The sequence below is a fragment of the Diplotaxodon limnothrissa genome, linkage group LG3, assembly GCF_057381915.1.
Source record: "Diplotaxodon limnothrissa isolate DT_005_m linkage group LG3, D_limnothrissa_male_GT1.1, whole genome shotgun sequence".
Classification (NCBI taxonomy): domain Eukaryota; kingdom Metazoa; phylum Chordata; class Actinopteri; order Cichliformes; family Cichlidae; genus Diplotaxodon; species Diplotaxodon limnothrissa.
The window spans coordinates 46,205,488-46,226,816 of NC_140598.1; the positions used below are offsets into that span (position 1 = coordinate 46,205,488).

At 37.9% G+C, this 21,329-nt stretch overlaps 2 protein-coding genes across 2 annotated transcripts; one reads left to right on the forward strand and one right to left on the reverse strand.

Annotated features, from left to right (window-relative positions):
- Positions 1-504: 504 nt before the first annotated feature.
- Positions 505-8,973, forward strand: LOC146636125 (kelch-like protein 33). The gene is made up of 7 exons (XM_085350725.1): positions 505-559; positions 1,050-1,778; positions 3,476-3,918; positions 4,775-5,017; positions 5,099-5,349; positions 8,079-8,249; positions 8,445-8,973. The coding sequence occupies exons 2-7, from the start codon at positions 1,130-1,132 to the stop codon at positions 8,971-8,973; spliced, it is 2,286 nt and encodes a 761-aa protein (XP_085206851.1). The 5' UTR covers positions 505-559; positions 1,050-1,129.
- Positions 8,974-16,252: 7,279 nt separating this feature from the next.
- Positions 16,253-19,137, reverse strand: LOC146636126 (leukotriene B4 receptor 1-like). Its single transcript, XM_085350726.1, has 4 exons — positions 19,117-19,137; positions 17,876-18,400; positions 16,889-17,156; positions 16,253-16,630 (listed from the first exon to the last, which is right to left on the reverse strand). The coding sequence occupies exons 2-4, from the start codon at positions 18,346-18,348 to the stop codon at positions 16,253-16,255; spliced, it is 1,119 nt and encodes a 372-aa protein (XP_085206852.1). The 5' UTR covers positions 18,349-18,400; positions 19,117-19,137.
- Between the last annotated feature and the right edge of the window lie 2,192 nt (positions 19,138-21,329).

Genomic DNA, 21,329 nt, shown 5'->3' on the forward strand with positions numbered 1-21,329 from the left:
TCAATAATGCACAGGAAGGAACTTTCACAATGACTGCACTAAAAACGTTTTCAGGAACTCTTCTTCTCTCTCGTTCTGTTGTGTAACAACTTTTCAACATGGATGTTAAAAACTGAATTAAACACATAATGAAACAAATATTATTGTTTTTTGGGTTAATAGATTTTCCTGATGTTACTTTGAACACAATTTAAAAAACGTACGCTGGACATAGTGAGAGAGTGTTTTATTTATACTCATTAATGCTTTGTCAGACTTTAGACACAGCAGTAATGGCTGTGTTATTGTTGTTATTTAAGGTATTTGGGCAATACTGTCTTCTCAGTCTTCGTTTTCACCTTCAGTCCCTTCATGTAATACTTCAAAATACTTCACTTCATGTTGAACTTTTTTAAGCAGGCAGTTCCTGAGCGTACTGGAAACTTCTTGTAGTGTAGTCTTTATAGTGTCAGTGCCATGCTATAATTAAACCTGCTCTAGTGCCTTGTGCGCCCCACATGCTCACAATGCCACTGGTCAAAGTCACTTGTTCCACCCACACTGCTAAAGGAAAAGCAAGGTAGGTGCCTATGCAGAGTCTTAATCTAAAATAAGATATTAACCAATTGTAATCAAGCAAGACTCGTCTTAGTACAAAATTACAATAAGTCGTATGCTGCTGGTATTTCTAATCTCGTGGGAAATTGTTCTTACGAGGACGTTTACTGTCAAAATGAACTGTAAGTTGTTACATGTTGAACTCTGTGAAAAGGTGCAACAGACAGATGTTTGTGTCTTGACACATTCGTGTATTACAGCATTGCTAATAAGTGGCCTCCTGAACTTAAAGGTTTGTCATGATGACAATATTGACACTTTTTTTTAGGCTAGGTTGTGTTTTCTTTGCGTAAAAGACACTTCAGAGGTCATGAGGACAATTGATTCATGTCTAATGTTAAAGTGAATAAGTACAGTGGCATTTCCAGGAATAGAGTAGTCACACTTTTCTAGTGTCTTTATTACTGACTTATCCTGACTCTCGCTGTTCTGCCTTTTCTCTCTTTGTACAGTGCACGTTGAATGTAAACATCTGGCGGTCTGCTCTGACACAAGCAAGTCTATAAGGTGACAGTGCACACAGCAAGACATTATGAGAGGAAGTGGAGCAAGCGGAAGAGAAAGTGCAACACATGTGGACAATAGTGGCATAAAAGAAAGCTCAAAAACTATTCTTCAAACACCAAAGCATATACCAGACTCTAAAGCTCAAGAAACTCCTCACGGCCTTTCTTCATGTCTCTCAGAGAATTCTGATCTTATCTCTTACAACTTCTCTTCACACTCAGACAGACTCTTCACTCACTTACACAACCTTTGCAAGGAAGAATTACTCCTGGACTGCACCTTTATCGTTCAAGGAAAATCCTTCCAAGCTCACCGGCTTGTTCTAGCAGCTATCAGTCAAACCCCAAATGCATTTTTAGGTTCAAAAGAAATGCCAGGGCTTGGAGTGGGAGAAATTGCACAATGTTTGACACCAGTTGGGTTAAGGGCTATCATGGAGTTTGCATATTGTGGACATGTGGCCATGGACTTGAGTAAAGAGCGGGTAATTGAGGAGGTTTTAAATGCTTCTCAATGTCTCCAGATGGAGAGGCTGAAAGAAAGTTGCATATCAAAGATCAAAACTTCTGCTGCAAAAGAGAGAGAGAAGAGCTTGGCTATCATCAGAGACATGTGGAAGAGAGGAGAAGGATGTGATGTCACAATACAAGCAGAGACTGGAGAGAAATATTCAGGTGAGGCCCAAACACTCATATATGGGATCATATATGACTTTACATGACTTTACAGTGGTAACAAATGAAAAGTAATCTATGAGGAATGTCCACTAGCTGACCAGTGTAGCCTTTGAGATTATGATGTAGGGTAATATGACCCGAACAAGGTTTAATCTCTTAACACCCAACAATGACACATCTAGAATTAGAATTAGAGCTGGGACTGCTTTTAGTCACATGCTGAAAAGGAAAATCCCCAGAAACTAGAGTATGTTACTTTTCAATTTAAGTTCCATACGTTCATACTGGCATTAAAGTTTTTCTTTTAAACAGTTTTCAATTATAGTGCTTTGAAAAGATTTAGATTGTTTTAAATAAATAGTTACAAGAAAATTCCCAAAGCATTTATTTCAGATCTGCAAATGCATACTGCCCTTCATTTTTATTGTGATCACTAAAAGAGAAACAAATACTGTTCTTAGATCTGGTCACATTTCATACAATTGTGGTCAAACGTTTCCATGAACTCATTATGGGTTTGCATGTCATGATAATTTGGGAGTTTTTAATGATTTCTTTCAACTGATCTTTTCCCAGAGTGGAATCATTGTATATCATATGTCTGTCATGAATTAAATTAAATGATTTTGGATTTTCTTTTATGTTTCTGGCTTAATTCTTTTTGGATATTTGACTACTCTTCTCAACAGAAGTGGTAGACTTCAATCAAATTAGTTGGTTTGATACCTGGCTTTAATTATTTTCAGTAGGGTTGAGCTCAGGGCTTTAGGTTACAAGACTCCATTTAAAGCATTACTCAAACGTACTGTTTTATAGCATATAACATGGGGTGTTGTATGTGTACAAAAAGTATATTGTGTATGAAGATGAATGTATGTTTTGTATGTAAAATCTATTAACTGTAGTAGTCAGTCAGTGTAGTTGTTCTGAAAGCAGTGGCATTATCTGTACACTCTGAAATGTATATCTGAACAGTATACAACACAGTATATTGTACTGTTGTATTATATCCAAAATAAATCTAAAATAAATTCAAACTTGTGCATCAAGTTCTTTTTTCCTTGAGTCACTAAAGACGCATGCTGCACAATTGTTCCACCCTGGAAAAAGAACAGTTCAAATAAATCATATAAAAGTCCTAAATTGCTATGACATTTATGTACATGATGAATGTGTGTAAAATTCTGACCACAACTGTAGCTGGTGTGCAACTATTTTACTCATGATAATCACATTCACAGAAAGGGTGACTGTACTACACGCTCCTCCACAAACTTGTAGATTTCCTAGAATCCTTTTCCCAGAATAGTTCATAGTGTGACAGTCAGCTGTTGTTTATGCAGGTAAGAGAAATGGAATGTCAATAATGTCAACACAAAGTAAATATATACACAAAATCATGTCATTTACTAATATAGGAATTTTTTTTAAATGTTAAAAATGTGTAATTTCTTGGTGACACATGCTGACCAGACATGTGCTGCTGTAAAAAGAAAAATTAAAGACAAAAAAAAAAGCATGACATAAACACAAAATGATCACCCGCTGTTGTTTTGAAGGAGAAAGTAAACTGGAAATGCATTTCCAGTATGCTAACACTAGGTGGAGTTAGAAACGTTTTCTTACCTTGTGTCTTTTTCTACTTTATCCGCATCTTTCTCTGTGACTTTTTATCATCTCCTGACTTTTCTCAGCACATCGTGTGGTGTTAGCAGCAGCTGGGGACTATTTCCGGGCATTGCTGTGCGGAGGGTTACGGGAGTCTTGCCAGGAAGTGGTGTGCCTGCGAGGTGTGTCGTCTTGGGTGATTGAATCCATGCTCTATTTCATCTACACCGGTCAGCTCAGACTGAACTGGAGTCGGATTTGGGAGCTTACAGATGCCATGCTTCAGTTCCAGCTGGAGGGGGCGCTGTCGCTGTGCATTGAGTTCCTGCAGGACAGAATGGATGAAAGCACATGTCTAGATGTGCTGGTCCTGGCTGAGACCTACGGGCTGGTCCAGCTAGGGCAGGCAGCCGAGGAGTATATTGCAGCCCACTTCCAGTGCGTCTCTTATGGGGAAAAGTTCAAGGATATTCCCTTTCACCTCCTTGACAAGCTTCTTAAGAAGGACTCCTTGTCTGTAGAGAGTGAGGTAGTATTTTTATTTCTGGTGGTCAGTCATTCTTTTTGTGTTTAGCTTAAATTTCTCGTCATGTGTTCCTCCTTTCGTCTATCATATCTAACTTTTTTTTTTTTAAATTTCTCAATCATTTTATCTGTTCCCAAGGTAATGCCAGGGATAACAGCTGTTATCCATGTGCAATGCAATGGGTTTGTAATTCATTTCATTTTTATTTATATAGCATAAAATCACAGTAACAATCACTTCAAAGCAATTTATACTGTAAGGTAAAGATCCTGTTATAGTAATAACAAAAGGGAGATAACAACAATGAAACGGTCTACTTTGAGCAAGTGCTTGGAGAAAAACGTCTTTTTAAAAGGATGAAACCTGTGGCAGAACCAGAAACATGCAGCAGCTTATAGGCTTTTAGCTTCACAACTAATGTGCTACTTATGCTTACAGTTCAACAGCCTTATATAAAAGAACAAAAAATTGCAATAAGACACATTTATATTCAGTGCTGTTTTGGGGGTCTTTACATACTTTATAACTGCAAAGTTTGACCATTAAAATATTAATTATTTGTATTTACAAATGGAAGAGAATATACAATTAGCCTAATGTATTGCTCACAAAATGTTGTGTAGGTGACATTGCTCACAATTGTACACCATCCAAAGTGCAGCATTCAGTAGTTGTAACTGAAAATATTCCGTTTGTATATGTGAAAAAAATATAAATTATTATCTCAAATTTAAAATGAATAGATTTTCTCCATGACTTTCTTAAGGACACTTGGAGTAGTAATCACAGGCTATTTATGCAATTTATTGTTTATTTTGTAAAATAATATTTCTAAAGCATTTCTCTTCTTTATAATTAGATTGTGGTGTTCAAGGCAGTAGTGAGCTGGGTGGAGGACAACCCTAAAGAGAGACTCCAATGCCTGTCCAGCCTGCTCCGTCATGTTCGGATCACACTCTTCAGCTATGCTGAACTTCAGGAGGCCCTTAGTTGCAGCATCTTACTCAGGAGCCCTGGTGCAAGGAAAACACTGGTAGCCCTCCAAAGTCTCATTGAAGGGGATTACAGAGGGCCTAAATATCATCCTCGCACCAAAAACCAGGTTGATACTCTTTTACTTCACTGATGTTTGGAATTCAATTAAAGCTATGTCTGTTTAAGCAATATTACCACTTTTCTTTAGGTCCTGGTTTTGGTAGGTGGGGACACTGTTGATGATGAATTCATGAAGAGGGTTCCCAGCCAGACCCTGTGGTTTGCTCAACAGTTCCACCGTGGGCCCGGTTTAAGAAGGAGCATAGAATGGAAACCATTTGCAAAGTTTCCTGAACCTGCGCGATTCAGACACTGTGTCTGTCTCTTGAACAACAAACTGTATGTGTTGGGAGGACGCAAATACTATGGAGCACTGGACATCCTCAAGTCAGCAGTGAGGTTAGTGTTGTGTGGGTCACAGATGTCATACAGACATCAGAGGTGTTTGTGGTTGATTTTGGAAAAGAGTTCTTCTTGTACGTTGTACACGTGCTTGATATATAAACTGTCAAGATATTAACAGCTTTGTTTGAGTTCAGAGCTCATCAACAGCACAGTCATTGGCAGAAGAGATTTTTTTTAAAGGGACTCACACAAACCCTGAACTGATACATTATGCAACTTCCTCCTTGAATGAATTGCAGAAATGTGTGTGCATGTTTGCGTAACTGCTGTGTAAATTTAGTTAAATGTAGCTTTTTAATCTGTAACTACAACTACATGTCTTTTACTCTCAGAACCTTCTGATCTTGTGGGATTTTCCTGCACATTCACATCTAGAGTTTACAGAAAAGACCCCCCAAAAAAGGAAATATCCAGTGAGGTCCAGTTGTCTGGGCAGATCTGTATTGAATCAGAATCATTGTTAATTGCCCAAGTTTAAAGCGAGAGAGAGAGATAAAAAGTGGGGAAAAAACAAGTTAGAAATTAGAAATTACACAAACTATAGTGCAAAACTGAGTAGTGCAATATGCATATGACTGCATGATATGAGTGGATTATTTCATCAGAGTGAGGGAAGTCTAGGGGCATAAATGTTCTTCAGGGATGTGAGCGCTCTGCAAAGATGTTTTCTGCCCATTATCTAACCCTGGACCTTCAAAGGATCTGAATAGAGGGAAAATCAGTGCCTATGATCCATTCTGCAGACCTAATTGTCCATTGCATGCTGGCCAGGTAGTAGGGGTGGTGTAATGGTACGATTGACATTTCTTTCCACACTTTGGGCATTGTTTAAACATCACGGCCTACCTCAGTACTATCGCTATCATGTCACAGTGAACCAAAATTTCTATGGAATATATGCAGCACCATGAGAGTGGGTAAAATAAGTATTTTACACATTACCATTGAGATGAAATTCTCACCAGATGTCAATAACAAGCCATCTGATCCATACATGCAAGAAACCACAGATTTTCATAAATTAGGTTGTGTAATAATGAGGAACTTTACTTTCTACTCAGGCTGGTTACTTTAGGTTCAGTGGTATAACAGCATTTATGCTGGGAACTCAAAGTGGGCTGGAAGGAGTGCAGGTGTGTTGTTGTGGCTTCAATACTTCAGAGCATTTAGCTAGCAATGCAGAAAAGAAGGACACTGAAGCAATATTAATTTCAAATCACATACTGGATCTATAGAAGATTTGCTTTAATAGATCTTGTATTTTTATATTGCAAAATGTCCTGCAAAACAAACTAAGCTATAGTTACTTTGTGTTATGCAAATGTTGCATGAAAATACTGGGTGGTGTTGTCCACAGTAAATGGGTTAGTTTCCAGCAATGTGGGGAATTTATTATGAATTCACTTTATTTTTATTGGTGCACAGGGGCTGGTCGGTATTAGGTTACATCAAGTGTAGTAGACTAATTTGTATTTACACTGATAATGCTTAGATTAAGTCACTGAATTACACCATTATACCAGCTTTATAGAGTCTTGTATAAAGGTAATATACAGTATAGTGTCAGTATAGGAAATAGAAATAGGTCAAGATATCTTGTGAAACTGCTGTCTTGCCCCGCCCCAATTTCCTTTTAATTTGTGTGTTGTCCTCTTAAAACCTCTTGTGTATTGCGATTCTTTTCCCCATGCTGAGCTACTACACCGCAAACTGTGGTTACCCCACATGCTAGATCTCAATTTTACCCCTGATTGTAATGATTGTACTATGTTCCTGTGTAGGTGTGGAGGGAAAGTACATGTACAATGAAGGCAACAGAAAAAATAGTTATTTTTTTTACTTTCTTTCTGCTGGTGTCATACATTACAGATTAAACATGAGTACATTAATTTGAGTTTAGATTTGAATAATAGTTACATTCTCTTGTACTAATATTATTTTATTACAGTTTTAATATGGTTCAGTTGCCTTTGCATAAAATCAGATGGTAGAATTTTCCTATAAGAAATGACTTTTGCTGTATTTTCCTACTTTGAGTACATTTCATAGCCTATACGTTCCCCCTTTTATTACTAGAATAAAGAGGTTGATTCATTACTTCAAATTTTACTGGCGTATTTGTTAGTGTCATGAAACGGCTGTGGCAAGCAGGACGTAGGACCCAAAATGCAGGACACTCAGAGGAGTAAACTCAAAGAGGCTGCTTTATTGCAGTTACAGGACAGAACTCCAAAAACAAACCAACATTAGAGACTAAAACTAAACGCTAAGAAACCTGGAGGCAAGAGACTAGGGACAAGGAGCACGGAGGGAAACACACACAGTATGAGGGGACAACACGACACCCACTGAGTGAAACACAGGGCTAAAATACACAGCTGGGAGTAATCAAACACAACAAGAACAGGGGAGGCCAAACTAGACCCACTGACATGAGACACAGACAAAGTAAAACAGGAAACATATCACATAGATGCGGACTTGACAAGGGGATACAGCTGACAGGGGAGACAGAGACAAAATCGAAGTTCAATAAGAATGCAAAACTCAAAACACCGGGTCACCGACCCAGGACTGTGGCAGTTAGTATCTATCTAATTTCTAAGTACAGAATATCTGTACTTTTTCCATCTCTGGCAATCAGAAAGCAATCCTGCTACTTAGTGCAAATTAGTATCAGCTGGCTCAGTCCTAACTGACAAGCACAATCCCATTTCCCTTAGGTTTGACCTGACACAGTGCAAATGGGAACAGCTCCCTGATATGTTGCATCAACGGGACTACTTCTCCGCACTGTGCCTAGATGGGAAGGTTTTTGCTCTTGGGGGAAATCGCAATGACCATCAATACCACGATGCTGTGGAATGTTACAGTCCTGAGGAGAACACCTGGAGGTGAATACATTAAGTTATGGCTTTTTTTATATTCATTGATATCTTATATCTTGAGCTCTTGTAGGAAGAATGTATTTGAAGCACTATAAAAAGGTTAGTTTAAGAGTTCTGTGTCTATCTTAATGGGACTAACTCCCCCCCCCCCCAAAAAAAAAAAAAAAAAATCCCTTTCATTTGGCTGTTGTTGTCCTGCAGGCTGGCTCACCCTCTGGACACAGCTGTTTGTGGCCATGCTGCAGCTGTTCTGGATGGGCAGATCTATATTTCTGGTGGTTCTGACTCCCATCACCATTGCCTCTCATCTATGTGGCGCTACCATCCCTCCCGTGGCTGTTTTCCCAGATCACCCATGAGCGTGGGAGCAGGACGTGCAGGCCATACAATGTTAGCTTTAGGAAGGCGGTTGGTAGTAGCTGGAGGGCTACAGCCTCTCTGGATAGGCTTTGGAGATCAGCTCTTGTGTGAGCTGTATGACCCTACTCAGGACTCCTGGTCCTCGTTTCCCACTCTGCCTCGAGCTCATCTATCACCAGGAGGAACTGTACTTGATGGTAAATTGTATGTAGTAGGAGGGTCTTCAGCAAACACAGCAAGGGATACCAAGTGGGTGCATTGCTATAACCCCAAAGAGCAATGTTGGGAAAACCTGGGTGCTATGCCCTACCCATATACTGATCTGGCAGCTTGTTCACTGCCATGCCCAGACGTGGTTAATCATCAATAAAATCTTTAAGTAGTAGTTGATTCTCTGTAGTGGTTCAGAGTGTTACATGCAAATCTGCTCTTGAAACTCAGGAGTCTGATAACAGACTATTGCACAGTAGAACAATTTAAACTGATCCAACAATGATTACATTTGCAAGCAGACAATAGGTTAGGTGTGGACCACATTAGTCAAGTCAAGCAGATTTTGATACTAATTCCTTCCATGAACCATAAAGGCTCTTGAAGCCCATCAGATATTTTTTTTTGCCTTTTGTCAGTTTTTTTAAAATTCTGACACAGGTTTGCGCTAGCTTAACTGGTAGAAGTAATCAGAAGGTTGGTGGTTCGATCTCTGGCTGATCCAGCATGCCAAATATCTTTGTGCAAGATACTAACTGTTAACTCTAAACATTGTTCTCTCCATGAATGGGTGTTTATGTTTGCTAGAAAGCACTTGCATAGAAAAACCATCGAAAAAAAGTTGCTTGTATGAGGCAAGTTGTGTAAAGTGCTTTCTATCTAAGCTTAGAGTGCTCAGTTACAGTAGAAAAGTGCTATATAAGAACCCTTCCATTTGCCATTTACACTATCTGAAAATGTCCTTGCATAACCTAACACCATAAAATGAATCATTGAAACTAATGAGTCAAGAGAGAAAATGCGAGAGCAAAACACGTGGAGTTGAGCTCAGATTAGATGTGAATCTGAGCTCACTAAACTAGTTTTCCAAGTAATCATTTTGTATCTTGAGCAGTTTCAACAGAAAGCTTATCAATGCTGCCATAAAGTAGCAGCCAGTGCATTTCAGGTGCATGAAAACGCATTTTCAAATACCACAGTGACACTGCTTCATTTAAAATACACAGACACACAAATAAAAACAAATGTTTGTAGGCAATGGATGTGATTATTTACCTTTTGCTAGTTTGAATCAAACACCCTCTGGCAGCACAAGCACACTAACATATTTTTGTATGCTTTTGCAAATATTTTGAGGTATTAATACATGTCATATCAAAGTATACTGTAGTATATGAATGCACTAACTTTTCTGTTTAATAACATCACAAGAAGACTAATAAAAATGTTGTGGCATTGCACATGTATAAACTAATTCTAATTTAATGTAATGCTTTTTAACATATTGATCTGAGGCCCAGAAGTATGGAACGCCAGGACTGCCATAATGAATTAATTAAATACACCATTAAATAATTAATTAAATGTGGCAATAATTAATTAAAATTGGAATTAATTAATTAAATAAATAGTTATGACACATGTAATTAATTAATTATTGACACATTTAATTAATTATTTATGTATTTCACATTTTAATTAATTATTGACACATTTAATTAATTAATTATTGACACATTTAATTAATTATTTATGTATTTCACATTTTAATTAATTATTGACACATTTAATTAATTATTGACACATTTAATTAATTATTTAATGATATATTTATTTATTTCATTTTGGCAGTCCTGACGCCTGGCTCTCATCATGAAATAATTTTATCTGTCAGCCTCACCCATCAAACTCAGGGGGCGGGGTTAACGCTGATCGAGTCAAAACCATTGCTTTGGCCTGGTGGCCATTGTTTCTAGCACACAACAACCGGCATGTGGAAGCTAACAGAACTGAGCTTTGAAAAACCCTGTTTGTGTGTTACCAAATACCGTTTTAATATTTTTTTAGCCGAGAATGTAGTGGTTTAATCTTCATGTGTCTGGTCGGTTTGTCAAGATACAGCCTCTTTGCAAAAGTGTTTCGATGATTTCGGAGATGTCTGCCCAGTCTCACGGCAAAGCGTGGGATAGACCCGCTCGCCTCGCAAGCAATCCCACCGACAAAGCGCAGGCCCCGGTACACAGCTGTAGTAACCCCCGCTGACTTCTTTTACTGAGGTTATATTTATCGATGTTTTATTTCCTGATGTTCTTATGTGTCCTACGTGTTTCAGTCGCCAATTCTGAATTATAACTAACATTAAAAACATGTTTAAGGAGGAGAGAGAGCAAATAAATCTGTTTAACATCTGATCTTTGGGTTTTTGTTCAGTAATCAGTGTGACCTGTGTATAAACACATAAAAGAGATAACGTTGGTGTTTCCGTCATGTAGTAACTGCTGGCTTTAACTGTACAAAGGTTGTTCGACACTATGAAACACATACAGACTTCATGATGTTCGGCTAATATTTTTATTGTGAATATTAATCATGCTGACCTCGCTCTGTACACCACGCAGCGAGGTCAGCATATCCACGATATCCTCAGCTCCATGAGTTAACACAAAGTTTCCCAGCTGACTATCTAACTGCCAACTATTCCAGAGACGTGAAAATATACAGCATAAAGAAAAGTGTAAGAGACTCAGCAGCAGATTAGAATAACAGTTATACATTTAATAAATCACCAAATGAATCCAAGAAACGAGCAAACCTGTTCCGACAATTTGAATTTGTATTCCCTCAGCTGCAGACTCGCTGCTGTTTAAATGTTTGAAAAGGAAGATTAGATGTAAAAAACGTCAAACATAGACTCAGTCTGCCTTCACATTTGATATGAGGCCAGCACGTATAGTGGCCTCAGCAGGCTATTACTGAAATACACGTGCTATATCATAAACTATGATATAAACAGGGAGGTCCTATTAACATGTTTAGTTTTAAAGGACACCTTCCTGCCTTTAGTCTCATTCATGAGCAGTATTCGTTTTCTTCTAACATCCAGAAGTCTGCACAATGTGTTTCATAGTTTGTAACAAGCCTTTGACAGGTAAACATAACATGACCGAAAAAGCAAAAAAAAAGCAAAAAAAAAGAGAGAGAGTGTTGACATAAGAAGAGAAAATTCTCTCAATTATGGAGACAGACAAATGGTTCATTTATGTTTGATGTGTGTTTATTCCTCCCTAAATATCGTCGGTGAAGTTCGCCATGCATGTCAGATTTTCCTGCGCATTTTTATACCTCTGCCAACAGAGAGAGAAAAAAAATCACATTCTAACAGACAGCTGGTGCTTAGAATACAGTTGAATAACTATTAAAAAACAGATGATATTTAGATGATAGTTCAGTCTAACACATGTGCCAGTGAACCATTAAACGTCTGTGAAACTATGCAGTTATGAAACGTAACTTTAACCTCAGCCAAACCGATTTGCTCAGTTGTAAATAAAACAGCGAAGTAAACGTGACCCGACAGACAGAACCTGAGTGAATGAAGTCCAGCGTTTAACCACTGAGAGCTAAAACTCAGCTGAGGTTTGAAAGCTGTGTGCCGGTGATTGGACATCAGCCGCTGATGAAGCTGTTCGCCTATAAAGTGCTCTGTAAGGAAACGAGCTCCAGCAGCTCTGCGCTCGGGGAAAACACTATATTTACTTATCTTGTGCAGAAAAATGCACTGACATTGCGTTATATCGAGCACCGGCTGCCCAGTTAAACTGTGACTATCACCAGGTAACGTAGGCGTGTTTCTTGAATTAGCAGCAGGTGTTAAACAGCTGACAGATGAGGAGGAGGATGCATGCAGGTAAACTGAGGGTCTGTTGAGCTGATCGCTGGTTTCGTGAGAAAAATGTCAGCTCGTTCTTTATGTTACAGAAGCACAGAGACACAAGACCAGGCGGAAAGAGACGATCGTTCGGTGAAAATGAGAATCTGCGAATGCAACATGTGGAACACGGAGAGTGGAATATGTAAACAAACCGGTTAACGTAACCCCCTCGGTGCACTCTGCATGCTAACTGTTAGCAGAGCTAGTGAAATCTCTGAAAACATCTGAGCACTTTTGCAAACATGTTCTATGTTGACAATCTGACCAGACATACGGCGCGACATTCGCGGCTAAAACACTGTTAAAAGTGTAGTTGGTGACAGAAAAACGGGGTATTTTAAAACTACACCACCACCATTGCTGCCTGTGATTTGATCTGCATTCTGGGATAACTGGCTGCCCCAAGTCTACACAAGCAATCGATTTTCTAGGATCGACCTGTTTTGACTTACTTTGCACGGCAACCAATCAAATGTTAGAGAAGCTGCATGGGCAGCGTTAACCCCGCCCCCTGAGTTTGATGGGTGAGGCTGACAGATAAAATTATTTCATGAGGAGAGCCAGGCGTCAGGACTGCCAAAATGAAATAAATAAATATATCATTAAATAATTAATTAATTAAATGTGTCAATAATTAATTAAATGTGTCAATAATTAATTAAAATGTGAAATACATAAATAATTAATTAAATGTGTCAATAATTAATTAATTACATGTGTCAATAATTAATTAAAATGTGAAATACATAAATAATTAATTAAATGTGTCAATAATTAATTAATTACATGTGTCATAACTATTTATTTAATTAATTAATTCCAATTTTAATTAATTATTGCCACATTTAATTAATTATTTAATGGTGTATTTAATTAATTCATTATGGCAGTCCTGGCGTTCCATACAGATGAGCCCCCACTTGTGATGGTAGGACACACCCATACAGGTCAAAATCACAGCAGGCCCTGCTAAGGCCGTAACATGTACAAGAGAAATGACTCAACAAAGGAATTAAGATCACAGAGAATGCATCTGTATATGGTCCAGATGTCTGTGCTCCACCTCCGCCTAAAGATGCAATGAAATATTCATGTGAATTTACTGTTGTACCCAACTAATTCAATCAGTTTGCAGAGAGTTTTGTCTCCCATTTCTAATGACTGTATATTATGCAAAATCCTGCACAATTATGGACAGGCGCTATTTCAAATGTGTTTTCTATTTATGTTCAGTTTAATGGGATTAATGACATTTTAATCTTTAACTTTCATTCAAATGTTAAAAATACACATAAAAAAACCAGACATCCAAAAGTAACTTGACATTTTAGTTAAAATGCTAATTACATTAAAATTTCAATAGTCCAAATTACACTAAATGAGGTCACAGAACAGTCAGTCTTCTGCATTGTGATACAGAATTGGCCTATTTATCTGATGTTTCACACGTCTTCTTCATACGCAGCTTCCCAGCTTGAGTAACAGAATTAGGTTGCAAAAACAAACAATGAATAGCTCCATTTCTTTGTAGTCTGTTCTAATCATGCTATCTTTGACTGTTGTTTTCTTTTCATGCTTATTTTCTGTTTACTACTGATAAATTTTCTGTATCGCAAGCTGTTTTTTGCATCTGGAAATGCACTGTTTGAGGCATGCACATTTGCAAAAAGGAGGTTTCTGTGTTTTTGTCGTCTTTGAAGTGAATTAAAGTGGTATTACTGAACACCGCTGTGACCTGAATTCTATGTTTCAGCTTAGTCATAAGTGAATATTGACCTAGTAATGAAGAAGAAAAAAAAATAAGATAACAGCAACAAAAAGAAAAGTACATGTAGTCAAGGCATTTTCCATTTAAACAGTTTCCCAGTGTGATGTGACTATTTGTTTTTGTTTTATTGTACAAAATCACAATTGAAGCTACAATTTAATTTAATTACATTTTATTTATACAGAACCAAATCACAACAACAGTTGCCTCAAGCCGCTTTTACATTGTAAGTTCAAGATCACATAGGTCAACAAAAGTGGGGAACGTTTCTCCTGGAGCATTCGCATAGCAGGGTCAGAACTTGGCAGCAACAAAACAGCACAGATCCATGTCTTAGTGGTTTAGGCTGCTGGTGATAGTCATGTAATTTCCTCCACACACTTTGGGCCCCTTAATCGCAAGTGTGCGTCTTCTAAACCTAAATATTGTTGCTGACCATTTCTATCTCTTTATGATCAGAGTGTTACTGTCTTCTGGTGGTTGCTTTCAGCACATCACGAAGCTCAAAACATCTCAAACTGGTTTATTGAACACCACAAACAGTTTACTGTACTCAAGTGGCCTTTACGGTCATCAGATCACAATCCATTAGAGCACCTTTGGGAAGTCGAACCCAGCACCAGCAAGTGTTCTTTATTGTCTTATAAAATACCTTTCAGAATCAGATTTTCTGAGTTAATCCAGTTTGCACTGTTGTTGTGTACATTTTTTAAATCTAAGTGAAACTCATTTCCTATACTACTCTGGATTAAGTTCATGCGACCATTTTTTTTTCTTTTCCTGTAACTGTACTGCTGCAATCAAGTACAGGTGCTCAGGGTGAACAGGAAACAACATAGCAAGTGTTTAAAACTGCTACTTTTTTAAGTAAGGACCCAAACATCTTTGTAATACATATAGAAAATGTGTTCGTTTCTATTATTCACATTCATATTATGCATATTTTTGCTCTTACTTTATATATATGTTTGCTTTATAGAAGGATTTAACCTCACTACCCAAGAAAGAAATGCTTGCTTTCTTGGTTTTCAATCAGAATTGTATAGCCCATATGTAAAATCATAAAAATAATCATGCTCCTGAGCAGTCTGAACGAAATCTACAGCACAATTCAAATATATTTCAGTTCAAACTTGTCACCTATATGTTTTTACTCAGAGAGAAATGATTATTAATAAAGGAAAATGAATCAGTCGTAACAGAACCGTACAGTTAGAGGACAAAAACAGTCTGTTTGACATTATTTGAAGGCCCTACATAAGTTACCAGTTGAGTAACAGTAAACAGTTTTGTGTTTCCAGGATCCTACAATGGCGGTAACCACTGATGTGTCACTCTTTGACGTCACTATGACTGCAACTCGTTTCCTGCAAAGGTGAGCACTTTTTGTTTTTTGCTCACCTATTTTATTGGGACTTTTGGTGGTAGCTCAACAGCATAATAACCACATACAGTGTTGTAATGCAGGTCAGTTAGATGTTGTGAAAGAGAAGGCAGCAATGCACTAAACCGTGACAAAAAAGGATGCTTTCGTGACATGTTTTTGATGCAATGTTCTGTTTGTCCAACAAAGCAACCAGTACAGTCTCACATATTAAACAAGCCATGTTTGCACAATAAGAGATTGGCAAACATTAAGAAACTTTCATTTTTTTAACAAACTGAATTTGAGCTCACAGTCAGACTGTGTGTTGTGCGCTATAGAAAAATTCTGATTAGAATTAAAAATTACATCAAAAATACTGATTAAATTGTCCATTTCTGTACAACTGGATAGAATATGAATACACACACACAGACATACATGCAAAAAATATATGATACTCTGCAATGATTTGCTTCAGCAATACAAAAATATTATATTTACAGTATTTACTTTCTGGACTACTCCAGTTAGCTTACATTGTTAGTATATGCGAGTTTGGGTCAACTCAATTCACATTATTTTAAATGCTACAGTTACTGCTCAAAGGTGGCCAGAGTCTTTAGTTCAGGCGCATCAATCTCCTGCTCCACTGCACTCCTGCTCTCGCCTCTGTTCTTGCTTTTGAAAGGCTTCCCCATTTTGACAGAGAGTGTGTGCAGGACAGAGCTCTCATCTGGTGAAGAGCTGCTGTGGGCGCTACGGGAAAAAGATGTGGTCCTGCTCTCTGAATTGGTGCCCTCAAAGAGCTTGCCCATGAAGCTAAACCCAGCCTGGCGGATGTGTGAGCTGCCTGCAAACACATAGAGGATGGGGTTGACAGCACTGCTGAAGTAGGCAAAGGCTGTAACGTTTGGACGGGCTGTTTTAGCAGCACGGCTCACTGTCTCACTTCCCATCAATAAACCAATCACCTGAATGAGGAAGAAGAAAAGAGGCGTAAATATTATTGGGGGAAAACAAAACAAAATAACACACAAAAAGAAAGTAAATTGTTTATGAATTTATTCCGTTATCAGTCAGAGCTATTAATGTCACTCCTGTGGTAGCATGACAAAAGTTTTGCTAGAGTAACTGGAGAAGTGCAACATATGCCTGAAGTGTTTACGTCTGGGTCTTACAGTAAGAGAGAGTTTTGATGCTGTCAACCCAGCGTTAAATAGATAACACACCTCTATGATGTTGACAATGTGGTAGGGGAGCCAAAAGACTGCAAAAGCCGAGATGATGAGCAGAATCAGGCGACTGCTTTGTCCTTTACGTTGGAACATGGCACTTCGCAGGCGGCAGATGACAGAGGAGTAGCAGGTGTTGATGAGAGTGAAGGGCACCAGGCATCCCATAATGGTCTCAAAAATGTACTGGAAAACAGGATGAGCCACACTCCCCCAGTGGTAAAGCACACAACCGCTCATGTTGTTTGTGGGACTCTTGAGAACACTGTCAGAGAATTAAAGGGAAAAGATTATGAATTCACCAAAAGATACTACGTAAGAAAATGAGAGACATGACTCTGTGTGCATGTAGGAACTAAACTATGAGTCGACAACAAAGCAAAATAAAAAGAACTGTGACAGTTTGAGTACAGGCATAAATTTGTAGGACCTTTTTAAAGTAGTTTGGGTTAGATGTTAGACTACAGTCAAATCTGTTTTACAGTTTACTCAATACGCCCTTACAGTAATAATAAAATAATAATTTTAAAAGAAAACACTAAAAAAAGTGAAAAAATATATGAAATATATATATATATATATATATATATATATATATATATATATATATATATATATATATCATAAATTAGATATGAAAAGATTGAAAAAATAAATATTTTAGAAAATTTAGAAATGAATTGTTGAAAAGATTTATCTGCAGGAGATATTAAAAATCAAAATTTCTTTTTTTTTTCTTTATTGCGTGTTATTATAGGTGTATTACTTTCCAGTAGTGCTGTCTCTAAGTGGAGTAGTTGAGATACACTACAAAAAGGTTATCTTTATATGTTTTATATGAAAAAAGGAAAAAACTACATTATCCACATGAAGCTAATGGGAGCAGATATCCATTAAGATCAGTTCACTTTCCTTCACTGATCCGCAGCAGTAAACACATTAATACACAATTGCTTTGAATGTGAAAAAAACCTTTGGTCTCACCTGCGATAGAAAGGCATCGGCAGTGACAGCAGGAATGCTAATATCCAGACTCCCAGCAGGAGAAACAGCAGGGAGCGCTTAGTTCTTATTTTCTGGGAAACAAAAGGCCTTGTGACAGCAAGGCAACGGTCCATGCTCATCAGACAAATAAGGTAGATGGACACGTACATGTTCACATTTGATAGGTAATGCATCAGCTTGCATGCTGCTGAGCCAAACTCCCAGCCTCGGCCTCCAGCCAGGTATCTCAGGAAAAAAGGTGCACTGAGCAGGACAAGAGCATCCGCAACAGCCAGATTCAACACCAACAAACATGTCACTGAGCGCTTCTTTACACGGCAGACCACTGACCAAACCACGAACAGGTTCCCCGGAAAACCCAGTACAAATGCCAGGGTCAAGATGCCAATACCAATCTGAGCAGAGATCATCTGAGGGGCAGTGGAGGTGGTGGAGTTTGTGTTGGATGCCATTGAGAAAGCTTCTGAAGATGTTTAGTTCCAAAAGCTGTGAACTTGACTTAGCCTTAAAAATAATAGAGAGGCAGGAAACAGGATATGTTGCGTTAAGATTTGTGAGTACACTCTGTATCTGTGCTTAAAATATTGCACAACATTTTGATTTCCACAACTGCATCTAACACAAGAAAAGTGTGTACACCAGAGCTGCTTTGAATGAGCAAACATTTATTTAACCAAATGAAATTATTTGACAAGTTCCAGAGATGTTGAACATCAAAATGTGCTGAAATGTTCTAGTCTAGTCGAGTCTTTCTTGCTCTCAAAGGCCTAACTTTATCATTAGTAAATATATGAATGTACAAATCTTATGAAGGATAACAATATGTGTTTAATCACTTTCGGTTATTGGAAAAATTGGACACATAGCACACGACAACACAGAAAACAAATACTCAATATGCACTTGTTTTTTGAACCACGCTGAAACATCTGGGCAATTAAAGAAGTCCAGTTCAGATCACTGAGAAGCTACACAGACATCTGTGTGCTCCACAGAAAGCTGCAACTCCTCTGTTACAAATCAAAACCTAAGAGCAGCAATAAAAATGGCAATCTAGAAATGAATGTGTAACAATGACTAAATAAATAATCTGGGAAACCTGTTGAGATTTCTGTTACTCTTTACATCCATATTAAGATTTTATTAGAAAACAATGAATTTGCCAAACTCTGTGATATCTAGTGGCTGGGAATCTTGGCATATCAAACTCTCATGCTTACCTTCAAATGGTGGTGTCTCTCTTAAAATCAGAAAAGTAAAAGCAAAAAAATAATATCCCTCTGTGTAACACCTCACACCTAACCTCCAGAGTTCCCTTCTTAACTCTGAAGATCTTGTGCGAGGAGGAAAACAGGTTTTTTAATATATTGAGTAAGAAGTGTCATGTGAGAGGAAATCAATGACCACAGGAAGCCAGCTTTGTGCTCACTCTGTTGCGAGGTAGCTGCTGTTCCTCCTACACTTCTCACTTTGTTACTGTATTCTTATTGGTGCACTGTGCTGTGTTACTGGTACGCTTTATGGGAAATATTGACATGACATCTGCTGCCTATTGTGGAGCAGTGTTTGCCCTCCATCCTTTCAGAAAACAGACTTGAATAAAGTTAATGAAATGCTAACAGTAAAGCTTTTATGTAATTTTACATAGTTTATTGACATATTCATTTAGCAACTCACTGTAACTAAAAATAAATAAGGAAAGAAAAAAGAAGGAAAAAGCCAGAGTACCCTAATATATTGTGAAATTGATGATGTGTTTTTTGTGAAAGAAGAGAAATCAGAAGTGTGACTAAGTGGGGTGCGTGACGGAGGGGTATTCCAGTAAACCTTCAGTGTCTTGTTGATACACGATTTTAAGTCACAGTTGTGTATTGTACAATTTCTCTTGCAACAGACTTTTTGGCAGACCTTTACAACAACTCTTACCACATAATCCAAATGTCTTAAGTTATTTAGGAGAACAGGACATATCCAGCTACACAATGACCTGTATTATGTGTCATGCTTTTGTCATGTTTTGATTAATTTGTATTGTTATTTATTTATTTTACAATCTTAAAAGAATCAAGAGGTGTAAAGCTGTAGTTGTGTAATAAACATTTACCCATTAAAAATCAATGAAATGATTACATGTGATGGGGAGGACTGAAAATGCAGAAGGAATAATCGCATACTCAGCACCAGTCCTTGGCTACATGGAGTAGTAGCAGCTTGCTGCTTATTATGTATCCTTCATCCTGATAGCGAGACCACAGGCTTGAAGCGGATGAATTTGGTTTCCCTGTAGTTCAAATGCCTGTCTTTGTTTATGACTTTGTCTTGTCTTTCTGTTCACCTATTTTCTGATCATCTGTGCTAGATTGAATGGACATCAAGTGATCAACGTAAATTATTTTCCTACTTTAGTGACTTTTACAGTGAGAGGAGTGTAACAGAGGTGCATAAGGTGTCTATGACTTTATGCAACAGACAAGGCAATATTAGATGCTTGGACATAATGGATGCTTGTTAAGCACATAAATTGTCTCTATCATGATCTCATCATTTTATCTTTACCCACTTAGGCATCAAGGCCACTTGTTCAGATTTAAGTTTGGGTCACACTGGCTTCACGTTTGACTTTAGAACAATTTAGTGTACAGAAAAGATGATGGTTGAGTGAATCAGTGTAAGGTCCTCAGGGCTTGTGATGGCAAGTCTAAATGAAAACCCCTTCACCACTGCAGTTCACAGTTGATATGAGTTGTTCAGTTTGAGTTTGAGTTTTGCCAAATGCGGTGTTGTGCTTTACGGTCAAACATCTCCACTTTGGTTTACTTCTAGTAATCTTGTTTTTTCAGATTCAACTTTGGAAACTTAATCTGTTACCATTCTCGCTAATTTTTTTAAAATCTTTTTTTGTTTGTTTGTTTGTTACAAAGAACAGGCTTTCTCCTATCCACCCATCTGAACAAACATTACTGTATTTGTTCTGTGTTTTTCTAACTACTCAGGTACCAGAAACCCAAGAAAAAAGAGGAGAAAGTATAGGAACTATCATGGAAGAACAGGTCCCTGGATGGCATGTACCATCAGCAGATAGAAGAAGTAGCTCATACAGACTTGGACAAGATTGTTGGTACCCTTCGGCCAATGAAAGAAAAACTCACAATGGTCACAGAAATAACTTTAATCTGACAAAATTAACCCTCTGATGCATAGTGGTCACTGGAGTGGACAGCTACTAAAACGTACATATCTCTTTAATGCATTGGTTTCTATGGTGGAACTGCATATTAGCCTCTAGAGTGCTCTCTGCTGCCATGCTCCATTGAGGTCAATTCAGTGTTCAGTTAGTGCAACTGCAAGTAAATTTCCTCTGAATCAAAGATGGCAGACAAACTGTCACCCCTGCCGACCACTGCTGGCATATCCTGTCAATCCTTCTATGCTA

What these genes read in the sequence shown, in the direction of transcription:
- LOC146636125 (XM_085350725.1), top strand. Translation starts at nt 1,130, where the DNA reads ATGAGAGGAAGTGGAGCAAGCGGAAGAGAAAGTGCAACACATGTGGAC. An exon ending in ATCCTCAAGTCAGCAGTGAG is followed by an intron (nt 5,350 to 8,078) that starts GTTAGTGTTGTG and finishes CATTTCCCTTAG; the next exon opens with GTTTGACCTGACACAGTGCA. An exon ending in CCTGAGGAGAACACCTGGAG is followed by an intron (nt 8,250 to 8,444) that starts GTGAATACATTA and finishes GTTGTCCTGCAG; the next exon opens with GCTGGCTCACCCTCTGGACA.
- LOC146636126 (XM_085350726.1), bottom strand. Translation starts at nt 18,348, where the DNA reads ATGGCATCCAACACAAACTCCACCACCTCCACTGCCCCTCAGATGATC. An exon ending in CCGATGCCTTTCTATCGCAG is followed by an intron (nt 17,157 to 17,875) that starts GTGAGACCAAAG and finishes ATTCTCTGACAG; the next exon opens with TGTTCTCAAGAGTCCCACAA. An exon ending in ACATTGTCAACATCATAGAG is followed by an intron (nt 16,631 to 16,888) that starts GTGTGTTATCTA and finishes TTCCTCATTCAG; the next exon opens with GTGATTGGTTTATTGATGGG.